The 12,332-nt window shown below is 39.4% G+C and overlaps 3 protein-coding genes across 7 annotated transcripts in view; all 3 read left to right on the top strand.

Moving 5' to 3' along the window:
* The first annotated feature begins 321 nt into the window (after nucleotides 1–321).
* On the top strand, nucleotides 322–5,600 carry LOC118263604 (ER degradation-enhancing alpha-mannosidase-like protein 2). Its single transcript, XM_035575696.2, has 8 exons — nucleotides 322–568; nucleotides 810–1,106; nucleotides 1,449–1,692; nucleotides 2,160–2,310; nucleotides 3,161–3,340; nucleotides 3,733–3,989; nucleotides 4,386–4,630; nucleotides 4,782–5,600. Exons 1-8 carry the CDS (start codon nucleotides 471–473, stop codon nucleotides 5,470–5,472), a joined length of 2,163 nt encoding a protein of 720 aa, XP_035431589.2. The 5' UTR covers nucleotides 322–470; the 3' UTR covers nucleotides 5,473–5,600.
* Nucleotides 5,601–6,156: 556 nt separating this feature from the next.
* The window catches only part of LOC118263607 (testis-specific serine/threonine-protein kinase 1), a 6,564-nt gene continuing 388 nt past the window's right edge, over nucleotides 6,157–12,332 (top strand). The window contains exons 1-6 of one of the 4 annotated variants that reach the window (XR_007707301.1): nucleotides 6,157–6,557; nucleotides 6,666–7,440; nucleotides 7,859–7,980; nucleotides 8,217–8,294; nucleotides 8,794–8,901; nucleotides 9,314–9,355. Coding sequence is in view for 2 of the 4 variants with exons in the window: in XM_050705464.1 (XP_050561421.1) it covers nucleotides 8,277–8,294; nucleotides 8,794–8,901; nucleotides 9,314–10,091; nucleotides 11,229–11,395 (1,071 nt within the window). In the remaining 2 variants the exon portion in view is untranslated. Of the gene's footprint in view, nucleotides 6,558–6,665; nucleotides 7,441–7,846; nucleotides 7,981–8,216; nucleotides 8,295–8,793; nucleotides 8,902–9,313; nucleotides 10,092–11,228; nucleotides 11,396–12,332 lie in introns of those variants that run through there. The other 3 variants (XR_007707300.1, XM_035575701.2, XM_050705464.1) reach the window with 3 other exon arrangements.
* LOC118263606 (testis-specific serine/threonine-protein kinase 6) overlaps nucleotides 11,995–12,332 on the top strand; it is a 3,651-nt gene continuing 3,313 nt past the window's right edge. Inside the window, exon 1 of one of the 2 annotated variants that reach the window (XM_035575700.2) lies at nucleotides 11,995–12,279. In XM_035575700.2, coding sequence (XP_035431593.1) covers nucleotides 12,166–12,279 — 114 coding nt within the window. In that variant the 5' untranslated portion in view covers nucleotides 11,995–12,165. The remainder of the gene's footprint in view (nucleotides 12,280–12,332) is intronic. The other variant, XM_035575699.2, reaches the window with a different exon arrangement.

Here is a 12,332-nt window from a genome sequence, read left to right as displayed (position 1 = left end):
TATACTAGTCTTTACCTTATTCTAGACATTGAGGAACATTATATTTACAATTGTGTATATTAAATCGAGTAATATACCTAAAACTTCCTAAGTTTGAAAAATACTATGTTGAAAACCGTGTTAAAATTGGTTCAGTCAGACGCGAGATAATCGCGCACAAACATACATAAAGACGTATAGGTCATACTGAGAAAACTCCTAGTCGAGAGATTCTCAGTCTAAGTTGGAACTTAATTTCCTATGTATCAATCGAAAAAAAAACATTTAGTCTCTGGAAGACTAGCTGGCATTGTCATTGTGACATTTATTATTTTGGCACATATTTGACACTGACAATTCGACGTAAACAGATACAGCTGTAATAAGACAGTCAAGTCGTATTAGAATTGATAAATATTATAAAAAATAGAATGAAAATATCATAAATGATTAAAACTCAGTGAATTTAAGACAGTCAGTTATAGAAAAATATGTTTAAGTTGGTTATATTCCTTCTATTTGTAGGCTATGGCTGTGATACAAGTTTTGCTGTTAGAGTTTACAAAAAAGCTGATATATTAAAGCTCAGGTAAATAATTATTAATAATAATTAGTACGGGCTGTAAATTAATCGCATTCTCATATGTGATCATAAAATATGTCCCATTTTATTAATTCTTATTCAACCATATCTAATTGGAAGTGTCCCTAACAAAATACTGTTTCTTTTTGACTAAAAATAAAATTTTATTTAAAAATATATCCTTATGAGATAAGGATAATTATACCATAGTCACTATATATTATAATAAACATCACTTTTGTTACAGAGAAGAGGTGCGTGAAATGTTCCAACATGCTTATGATAGCTACTTACGATATGCATATCCTTACGATGAATTGCGGCCGCTGAGCTGTGACGGCGTGGATACATGGGGAAGCTATTCGCTCACCCTCATTGACGCTCTAGACACTCTAGCTATAATGGGAAACTACACTGAGTTCAACCGAGTTGTAGAATTAGTTTTACAAAAGAAGGACTTTGATGCAGACATAAATGTGTCTGTATTTGAAACTAATATTAGGATAATTGGAGGACTGTTGAGTGCTCATCTATTGTCACATAGGTAAGTGTTAAAAGATTATGATATTGTTTCAATACAAATCCAGGCAAAAATATGGTTACCTATAAATCTTCAATCTAGTTATATTAAAAAAATCAATTGCTGTTTCTTAGTCTTGCTAAAACTCAAGAATGGATGGAGTGATTGGTTAAATTTTGGTCTTGTATTATTTGTTGTAGTACAGGGAAGGTTTAAAAGATGAGAAAATAATGTTTGAGGCAGTACAAAGTTTGCCCTGTCAGCTTGTTATTTACAAATTTAAAAAAATAACAAAGTTACATAAAAACTGTGATATCAGTACTTTGACCATTAATTAATATTAAATATTTCTGTACCATTATCCAGAACAGGCATGAAACTAGAACCAGGCTGGCCATGTAATGGGCCACTTCTAAGACTGGCTGAAGATGTAGCACAAAGGCTGATTGCGGCATTTGATACCACAACTGGTATGCCTTATGGAACTATCAACCTGAGGTCTGGTGTGCCTCCTGGAGAGACAAGTGTTACCTGCACAGCTGGTGTGGGCACATTCATTATAGAGTTTGGGACATTGAGTCGTCTCACCGGAGATCCCTTGTATGAAGAGGTATGAAAAAATTCAATGTAGATCGATTTACTGCTTCATTTTTATAATAACTATTGTGAGACATATTAAATTAACTAAAAATGGTTACTCTCGTAAATTAATGGAGAAAAGCTCTACTAGTTTTGCACGACGCGGCACGTCTGTGCACGCAGCTCATAATGAAGAGTCCCTCTGGGACTCGAAATTAGTTGAGCTTTTCTCCATTAATTTACGTGAGTAAACCATAGTTTTAGTTAATTTACTGCTTTATTTGTTGAGTAAGTGCATCTGTTGAATAAATATTTTTTGGTTCTATCTTAATATTTTTTAATAGTTATTCCACTGTATTTAAGACTAGCTTTTTATATAGAGTGGAACCATACTGAATAGTGAGCATGCAATAAAAGTGCTGTTTAACATTTTTGAGGAATCGACAATGATTTAATGTTTTATTTTACTATGTAAAAGCTTAAAATTATGGTTTATAGGTTGCTTATAATGCACTTCTAGCATTATATCATCACAAATCACCAATAGGTCTGGTGGGTAACCACATAGACGTCATGACGGGCCGCTGGACAGCACAGGATGCGGGCATCGGCGGCGGTGTCGATTCTTATTATGAATACTTAGTTAAAGGTTTGTGGAATATACATTATTGTACATTTAAAGAGCTTTATTAATAACTAGCAAACCCGCGAACTCCATTTTGCCACCAATTATTTGCCGTTTTCTTGCTTTTCTCATAAATTTTTACCGATTTTTTCTTTTCTATAAACCTCACGGAGCCCGAGACCTTTCTAACGAATGCAAAACCGTGCAAATCGGTTCGTGCATTCTGGAGTTATAGCGTCAGGAAGGAAAACCCGACTTATTTTTATATAATAGACTAGCAAACCTGGCGAACTCCGTTTCGCCACCAATGAGTTTCCCTGTTTTCCTGATTTTGTCTTAATTTTTTTCTGAATTTTCTTTGCTATAAACCTCACGGAGCCCGAGCCCTTTCCAACGAATGCAAAAACGTGGAAATCGGTTCGTGCGTTCTGGAGTTATAGCGTCAGGAAGGAAAAACCGACTTATTTTTATATAATAGACTAGCAAACCCGGCGGACTCCGTTGCGCCACCAATGATTTTCCCTGTTTTTCTCTTGAGGTTTTCTTAGCTATAAACCTCACGGAGCCCGAAACCTTTCCAACGAATGCAAAACCGTGGAAATCGGTTCGTGCGTTGTGGAGTTATAGCGTCAGGAAGGAAAACACGACTTATTTTTATATTATAGATTTACTGACCATTAGGTTCAATTTCCAGATACAAAAAAAAAATATTACCACAACGTATTAAGTATTTCTTACACTATTAACCTAAAACATTTATTAAGGCATTTTTGCCCTGAAAAAATAACATAGTTTAGTAATCATCTAGTCAATTTGTAAACTTTTGGTCATTATCACCTTCATCCATTAAACTTACGTATAAATCTATTTTCAGGCGCCATTCTATTAGAAAGACCAGAACTGATGTCGATGTTTATGGAAGCTCGGAAAGCGATAGAGAAATACTTGAAGAAAGACGACTGGTTTGTGTGGGCGACCATGTTGCGAGGACACGTTACGCTGCCCGTGTTCCAGTCACTTGAATCCTACTGGCCTGGGGTACTTAGTCTTGTTGGTAAGGATATGTAAAAAACTACATGTTTTACTTTCGTATTTATCTTTGGTTGGTATATTTCGCCATATGTACTTGGTACAAAGTCTGTATTTTCGGTTGAGACACGGCCATTTACCCTCATGCATTTACTCGCTTGTAAATCGATGTATACCACATAAGATTTTTTGTTTACTCACTTAATCCATGATATACCGGTAGCGCAGATCTATACGAGACATTACTACTATTTTACTATGTGTGTGTCTCACTATATTCTATTGTGTCTCATATATATATACAACTGGTCTTTTGATACAGTATCAAAAGACCAGTTAAATGTTCCAACTAGTTCCAAGACCACAAACTTTTTCAACTCAATGAACTATCATATCAATAACCTCTTCCCTTTGCAGGCGAAAGCGACACAGCGATGCGTATAATCCACAATTACCACAGCGTGTGGAGACAATACGGATTCACTCCTGAAGTGTATAACCTTGGCACTGGCGAAGCTTCCTCGTCTCGAGAGAGTTACCCACTCCGTCCTGAGCTTATTGAGTCCATCATGTACTTATACAGGGATACCAGAGATCCTATACTGCTGCAGATGGGAGAAGATATCCTGAGGAGTATTCAGCATTCTGCGCGGACACCTTGCGGTTATGCCACGGTCAGTTCCACAAATTATACGAACGTGTATAGTAAATTATTTTAGGTGAAATGAAAGACATTGAAATATAATTGAAACTGATGGATAATATTATGTTACCAAATTATTATGTTATCGGCTTACTCACGTAACTGTTTGACAAGGAACTAAACTGGAAGACTAGCAACGCGACAATCGCCGCGTCGTGAGTTGCGGAATGCTGCTCATGAATATGAGCCTCTAGCATGGCTTGAAACTAGTCGAGTTCCTCGTCAAACAAATACGTGAGTAAGCCGATAACATAATAATTAATTTAGTATGTCTTACGAAAGTTAAAATAAAACAATTATATTGTATGAGCTACTGTTGCGGTACTGCTCCTTTGTACTAGAACTAAATTGCAATAACAATTTCCAGATTAAAGACGTGCGCGACCATCGTAAAGAGGATCGTATGGAGTCGTTTTTCCTTGCTGAAACGACGAAGTACCTATACTTACTGTTTGACCCGGACAATTTCATCCACAACCCGGGCGTACACGGCACTGTTATCAACACACCCAACGGAGAATGTGTTGTGGACCTTGGTGGCTATATATTTAATACAGAAGCGCATCCAATCGACCCCACTATGCTGTATTGCTGTCACGAAGCTAGGCAAGGGTAAGTCAAAATAAGTAGAAATGTCATATTAACAGAATATTAGTACCTTTACATTCAGATAAATTATTTAAATAGTCGTGTCAACATACATTTTTATACCGGTTTTCTTTTTATAGTCCGAGAAAACTTAACACAAATATTGTTTTTACAGCATCAACATAAGCGAAGTTCACAGAATATACCAAATGTTAGAAGAAGAAGACAACATAAAATTAATGACTATCGAAGGTTCTGCTAAAGGCACTCCAAACGAAACAGTCGAGGCTGCACAGAATGAAACAGTGCCAAATACGTCTGAAGATGCTAAAAGTGGTACAGTTGAGAAACTAGATCAAAATCAAGTACTGATTAAGACTGAAACGAGGACTGGTTACGTCAATATCGATGGGACAGAAAGAGAGAAAACCAAAAATGAATCTAGTCTAAGAGATATAGTCAAGGATCGTATCAATAGTTACTATAATAACTCGAACAGTAAACCAGAAAATGAGGATGAACTCGCGTTCTCTTCCGACAACAACACCCTGACTACACAGTTTGACGTAGACGACATAATTGTTCCACAAAATCCGCCCGAACCATTACAGACTCCCAGCGAGATGAAGGCGAAAGAAACTTTCAAAATACTACCGAAAGTTTTACAAGACTTTTTGAACAGTGACTGGAAATCTAAATCTAAATGTGAACCTCAGCACATGTTAGAGCGAATACGTAAAGAGAAAAGGTATCCAAATCATCCAGATGCCGATAAATATGAGCTGCTGTTGACACCGGCGCCATCTTTCTTACAAAGGATATCGTTGGCGGGAGAATTTCTAAACAAAAAACAGTTAGAAATGTAATAATCATTTTTTCTAGGAAAAGGTTGTTTTGAGTTACAATATCGTTTTGTAAATTTTTATTAGGATGTTGATGTTAAGTTAAGGATATCTGTTATTTAATAGAGTTTAATATATATTATTAAAGAAAACTTTTTTAATTACATTTCCCCATCCATATTATTATACTTCAGTAAAAGCAGACTTGTTTTTACTAAATTGTAAAATTCGAGATAGTATTCTTCTAATGGCACTTTCGTTTAATATACCAATAATTTCTACATTTGGATGTTTTGTCTGGGAATTTTTAATTTTGCGTGACGTTCCTATTGCATTGCACATATTGTATACAGTTTAGAACTTAAAATATGTGTAGGTCTATTAAACAGAATGTGAAGAAATACTTAAGCATAGAGCTTCTTTTTCGTAAAATATTAATGCTCAAATTGGTGAGGGCATGGTACTACTGCCGTGCCCCCAGATGATTGCTTTAATCGAATATTTAGGTACATAATCTTTCTAGTTATTTTTTTTAAAGGGCGAAACTGCGAAAGTCGTCTAATGACTTCCCTCGCTTTGGGCGAGGCGAGAGGAAGTGTCAGACTCTTACTGACTAAAAACCACACCGTTCCTGCTGTTGCTTTTCAAGCCGGAGGCCCGGTAATCCCAATAGGTAGACCGCAGCTCCGGAACCTTGCTCGTTGTTGGATCGACCATTTGGTTTATTACCTCCTTAGTGTATCATGAGGAACATGACATGAGCAGATAATTAAGAAGAAATAAGAATAGCAGGCTACGTCATGGAGACGTAGGATGACACATTTTGACACGAAACAACATGAAGAACTGTAAATACAAATTTTAGTGATCATTGAAACATAACATTTTTAATTCATAAAAATGAATACGTTCCCTTTGAATATGAGTAGCCGACCAGCGAATCCAAAGGGTGCGTTGAAAGGTGGTGCGTGGAAAACACAGTGCTCTATGTTTTACCACATGTTTGTATTAACATGTCAGAATTGAAAACTACTATATCAGAAGAAATTACTTTGTCTTCGAAAGGATACAAGTTACAAAAATTTTTAGGCGAAGGCGCCTATGCTAAGGTACGTCAACACTAATATTTCCTGTCTCTTAACAGAAGTTACACTTGCACCACTAGGTACTATTTTTTTTTTAGTTTCTCACCTAATATTCGTAGCGTATTTTGACAGGTATATTTATCTGAATACTCTTCAAAGGATGATAAACACAAGGCTACACTTGCTTGCAAGATCATAGAAACCTCGAAAGCGCCAAAAGATTTTGTTATAAAGTTTTTGCCGCGTGAGATCGACGTGCTCATTCGCTTGAATCACCCACATCTTATAAATGTGCATAGTATATTTCAAAGAAAAACGAAGTATTATATTTTTATGAGATTTTCTGAAAACGGCGATTTGCTGGGTTACGTTTTGAAGAACGGTTGCGTTTCTGAGAATCAGTCGAGAGTGTGGTTCCGACAGCTTGCGCTAGGTATACAGTACCTCCACGAGTTGGAAATAGCGCACCGTGACATCAAGTGCGAGAACATCCTGTTGACAGCCAACTACAACGTGAAACTTTCTGATTATGGTTTCTCTCGGTTTTGTCTCGATGATACTGATACCCTTGCTCTAAGTGAGACTTACTGCGGTTCGATGTCATATGCAGCGCCAGAAATTCTGCGTGGTAAACCTTACCTGCCGAAACCGACAGACCTGTGGTCTTTGGGAGTGGTGTTATTTGTGATGCTGAATAAGTGTATGCCATTTGACGACACGCAAATGCGAAAATTATACGAGCAGCAGATGGGAAAGAAATATAGATTCAGATCTAGTATAAGCAGTGCTGTCTCAACCGAGTGTAAGTCTGTCGTGAAACATCTATTGGAGCCCGATCCAGGACTACGCCACTCCGCCCAACAGGTGCTCAATTCCGAATGGATTGCTATGGATAGTAGGCTTACCAGTGAGTTCTAAACGAAGTCTTAATATGTACGAATCTATCAGGTCATTACAGTTTACTGGGGTTAAAGGTGCCCTTGTTAGACAATTTATTGCGTAATTAAAAATGTAGGTGTGTCTTAACTGTTTCTTTTGCAACTATCTGTTTATAAGTTTTGTTGATTTATTTATTACCCAATAAAATGATACGTTAAGGGTTCTTTCAAATAAGACGTTGTTGCCACTGTTTACCGCAAGTCAAAGGCACCTGGCATTGCGTACAAAACGCCTAAATTGAAAGAGCCCTTAGATTTGTCAAACAGAACACAGAGTGTGAAAGCTTACATTTAAGACGTACGATATTATGAAAGTTATCTAACAATTTAAAAATTACAAGCAATATTCGATACTTTAAACTGGAATCTTAATAGCTTTGAATGCAGTAGAAGCATCGGCACTCAAACGAGCCAAAGAGGAACATCGACGAAACTCTGAGTCTCGGAAACACCCGATTGCAAAACACGGAGACATTCTAGACAGCGCCGGTAGAAGTTCTGTCTATAAGGTAAACTTGTATAAACGTGAAATTGTCGTTAAAATACAACACTTTTTTTTGTATTATCATTAGAACTTGGGATATTTACCATGTTTATTTATATCTATGAGTTTCCGATATTTCGGCACTGTTGCAAGCGTCGATTTAGTTCATCCGTGATCATGGTAAATATCCCGTCTCAAGTTCTTGCGATAGTTACAAACTTTTTTTTTGTATTATTATAAAATAAATAAACGTTTTTACAGGCGAGTGAAATGTTAAAAACTCTTGCCAGTGTCACGTCAAAGCACATGAAATAAAGATAAATGGAGGGCAAGTCAAAGGTATGTTTACACAACAATTGTTAAAGGTAGGCGTCCACAGGCCCGCATCGTACGCATCGGACGGATCGCATCAAACGGATTAATTTTTCAGACTGCGTCCACTGTATCGTCTGACGAGAGTATTAGCGATTGGATTGCCCACATTCACTCGGATTTTTGACATCGGCATTCCATATGACGTCATCGATACGCATCGCATGTAGGCATTGCTGATGAGCGATCTGGGGCCTTAGTCTGCTATTATGGTCGATCATTGAGCAGTGCAAGAGGGACTTAGCTATGTAGGTTGTATAGCTTTTTCCCTCTCAGAATGGTCGTGATCGACCATTCTGACACAATTGTAATAGCAGACTAAGGCCCCTGTACGATGTGGATCAATGGACGTTACGTAGTTGTATGAGTTTCCGATGCGGGCCTGTGGACGCTTACGTTAAATAGGTAGGTAGGTACTTTAGACTCTTTACCACATTAAAGTACCTTCCTAACATTATTTTAACAGGTTCATCACACGGATGAGGAACTTAAACTTTCTGGATCAGAACAATTGACACTCGCTACTCGTGGCTATAAAATGATAAAAAAAGTGAACGAAGGATCTTATGCTAAGGTATTGTAATAACATAATATTATATTTATTTACATAGGTAGGACTGCCTCGTTGGTCGAGTGATCGCAAGTGCGACTGCCGGACAAGGGCCTTGGGTTCGATTTCCCGGGCAAAGTTATTATGTACTATGTAATCTGGGCGTATTCGGATTTTTGAAAATTTCTCAGTGGTAGCACGGAGTCTGAAATTGTACCCAGTATGTATATGGCAATAGGCTCACCCCTTATTACATGGGATTATAAAACAAATGGTGAAAAATAGGAGTATATTGCATAGCGGCATTACCTGCCGTAATGTGCACTTCTGCCTACCCCTACGGGGATAAAAGGCGTGACGTTGTTCGTAGGTGCAGGAAGAATTTAGGCAGAAATATTAAATGAACTGTAATAATAATTGTGTGATAACAATACAGGTGTATCTAGCGGAATACAGAAATCCATCGAAGAACGATAAGTTATCAATACTAGCTTGCAAGGTTATTGATACCAATACGGCACCTAAGGACTTCGTAAAAAAGTTTCTACCCAGAGAAATAGATATGTTGATAAAACTAAATCATCCACACCTCGTACACACCCACAGCATATTTCAGAGAAGATATAAATATTTCATTTTCATGAGATATATGGAGCACGGAGATCTACTGGAGTATATTCTTCAGAAGGGTGCCGTGCAGGAAGACCAGGCACGTATTTGGGCCCGGCAGCTCGCTCTCGCCGTGCAGTACATGCACGAACTTGAAATAGCTCACCGAGATATAAAATGTGAAAATGTTCTACTAACTGCTAATCAAAACGCCAAATTATCTGACTTTGGTTTTGCTCGTTCATGTGTTGATAAGTCACTCAAAGATATTCATAGTGAAACGTTTTGTGGCTCGCTATCCTACACTGCTCCGGAGATATTGCAAGGCTCGCCGTACTACCCCAAGCCAACAGATGTGTGGTCCCTGGGCATTGTCGTCTACGTAATGTTGAACAGGGCTATGCCCTTTGAAGACAAGCATATTAAACAGTTATTTCAAGCTCAAATGAACAGAAATTGGAAATTCCGCTCGCGATATATAGATTCTCTTTCAGAAAACTGTAAGCGATTGGTGACCCTAATGTTAGAACCAAATTGTCAGCAGCGAATTAAAATTGATCACATTATTAACAGTGAGTGGATAGCGATGGACTCTAGATTACTAGGTAAAATTAAGATAATTATCTTAAAACTCTGCCTTTATACTATCATCATCATCATCAGCCGAGAGAGGTCCACTGCTGGACAAAGGCCTCCCCCTTAGTCCTCCACGTAGAACGACAAGCCACCACCTGCATCCACTGGCTCCCCGCCACTCTGACGATGTCGTTAGTCCACCTAGTGGGTGGGCTCGCTGTCATCGCAGCGGTAAGTCCCCTCTTTGAGGAGTGGCTAGAGAGGCGCCACGGCGTCCTCACCTACCGCCTGACGCAGGTGCTTACCGGACATGGGAGTTTCGGTAGGTTCTTGTTCCTTATTGGGCGGGAGGAAACGCCCGGGTGTCATCACTGTGAGGACCGCCCGGAGGACACGGTAGAACATACGGTAGCGGTGTGCCCTGCGTGGGCTGAGCACCGCCAAGTCCTCAGGGATGTGGTCGGCGACGGCGACATCTCGCGCCCGGCACTGGTTCAGGCCATGGTGCGGAGCGAGAGGGACTGGGATGCCGTCTCCTCCTTCTGCGAAGCAGTCATGCTAGCTAAGGAGGAGGCGGGGCGCGTGAGAGAACAAACCTCCTCACGCCCCAGCCGTCGCGAGAGACACTCCGGGCGTAGGGGATCCCGAGACGATCTCCGGCCACCGTAAGTGCGGGCCTGCGGACGGTGAGCAAGGGTAGCTCACCGCCCGAACAGAACCAGACCCGTGCGTGCGGCGCGTCGCGTTCCGCGCGCGTCTCAAAGAGCCATCAGACCACCACAGATGGGGCCCAGTAGGGCTGATGCCTGATCCGGAGCTGCGGACTACCTAGCGGGTTTACCGGGGCTCCGGCTCGAAAAGCAGGAGAAGGAACGGGGTGGTTTTTAGTCAGTAAGAGTCTGACACTCCCTCTCGCCTCGCCCAAGGCGGGAGAAGTCATAGGATGATTTTCCCCCCTCAAAAAAAAAAAAAAGTCCACCTAGTGGGAGGTCTGCCCACTTTACGTCTTCCGGTCCGCTGTCGCTACTCGGTCACGTTCCTGGCCCCAGCGGCCATCAGTCCTTTGAACGACGTGTATGTCTGTAACTCTTGTTCTTTGGCGAATTTCCATATTTCGATATTTTTTATACTATATTTTCTTCAAATGATTCTCATGTAAATTATAGAATGGACACCGCAAGAGACGTTAGCTTTCAAGAAGGCACGAGAGGAGAAATTACAGTTGCAGAAGAATCTAGAGAATCAAGAAGAGAAAGACGTCAATACTGCCATACCTGACACCTCTGTAATGAAGGCCGCTGTGGATGTAAACGCTTCTTCGACGTCCTGGTAAAAAATGTTTATTTATTTAGTTATTCGCTCGAGTGATTCCTATATGCCTTCCTTTTATAAAATTCTTAATTATACCCGTAGTCAAGATTTGTTTACTGAACAGTACCTGATAGCGCGTTCGGCGCTCTATACGTTCGATTAGTTTAATCGAGCCGGCCAATCACTAACTCATACTAAGGGTACTGATTGGCCGGCTCGAATTAACCAACCAATCCGAGCGCCGAACGCACTCTCGTTTCGATTACTTTAAACGTAAAGCTTTCTCGTATTAAGGGTACTGATTTTACTTGTAAGTTGTAACCACGATAGAAGTTCGTATGACAGTGGAATCGAGAGTATGGAGGAAGACGATTTTGTAGGCAGGGCTTGGTAATGTCTTGATGTATTTCCAAATTAAACGATACTGGTCTTAGCAAAGTATTGAATTAGAACCGGCAAGCGAGCATAAATATTGATTAATGAATATTCGGATTGATGGATACCAAACAATCCTGTCAGACAGATAAGTTTACGGTGTCCATTCATATTCAATTAGGTTTCTACAAACAGAGGTTACATTGCGTTAATCTGACGTTGGATACTGGTATCTACGCTATTTTGACATAATAATAAAACATAAATGACACAGGAATACATTTCAACATTTACAGTAAAACAACTCCAATAAAAATGAATATCTATACACCATAATATTTTTTATCACGACTGTGTACCACTATGCTACCACTAAAAGTGAAAATGAAGTAATAACCGTTCGAGAATGTAATATAAATGGGTCCTGCTACCGAAAAGGTAGACCTTAGCACGACACAATCCGATATCATGGTATTACAAGAGAAAGGATTCATACTAGAAAAAATGGTCGGAGAAGGTTCTTATGCTAAGGTAAATAAACATACAGATGAATATTATGAAGCGAGTGGCCGTTGTAAACAGGT

The sequence above is a fragment of the Spodoptera frugiperda genome, chromosome 27, assembly GCF_023101765.2.
Source record: "Spodoptera frugiperda isolate SF20-4 chromosome 27, AGI-APGP_CSIRO_Sfru_2.0, whole genome shotgun sequence".
Lineage (NCBI taxonomy): Eukaryota > Metazoa > Arthropoda > Insecta > Lepidoptera > Noctuidae > Spodoptera > Spodoptera frugiperda.
Note: the sequence above shows the minus strand (reverse complement) of the source record. Positions and strands in the feature narration are given on the sequence as shown.

Coding starts and splice junctions, on each gene's coding strand:
- LOC118263604 (XM_035575696.2), top strand. CDS start 471: ATGTTTAAGTTGGTTATATTCCTTCTATTTGTAGGCTATGGCTGTGAT. Junction 569..809: donor GCTGATATATTAAAGCTCAG/GTAAATAATTAT, acceptor CTTTTGTTACAG/AGAAGAGGTGCGTGAAATGT. Junction 1,107..1,448: donor GCTCATCTATTGTCACATAG/GTAAGTGTTAAA, acceptor ACCATTATCCAG/AACAGGCATGAAACTAGAAC.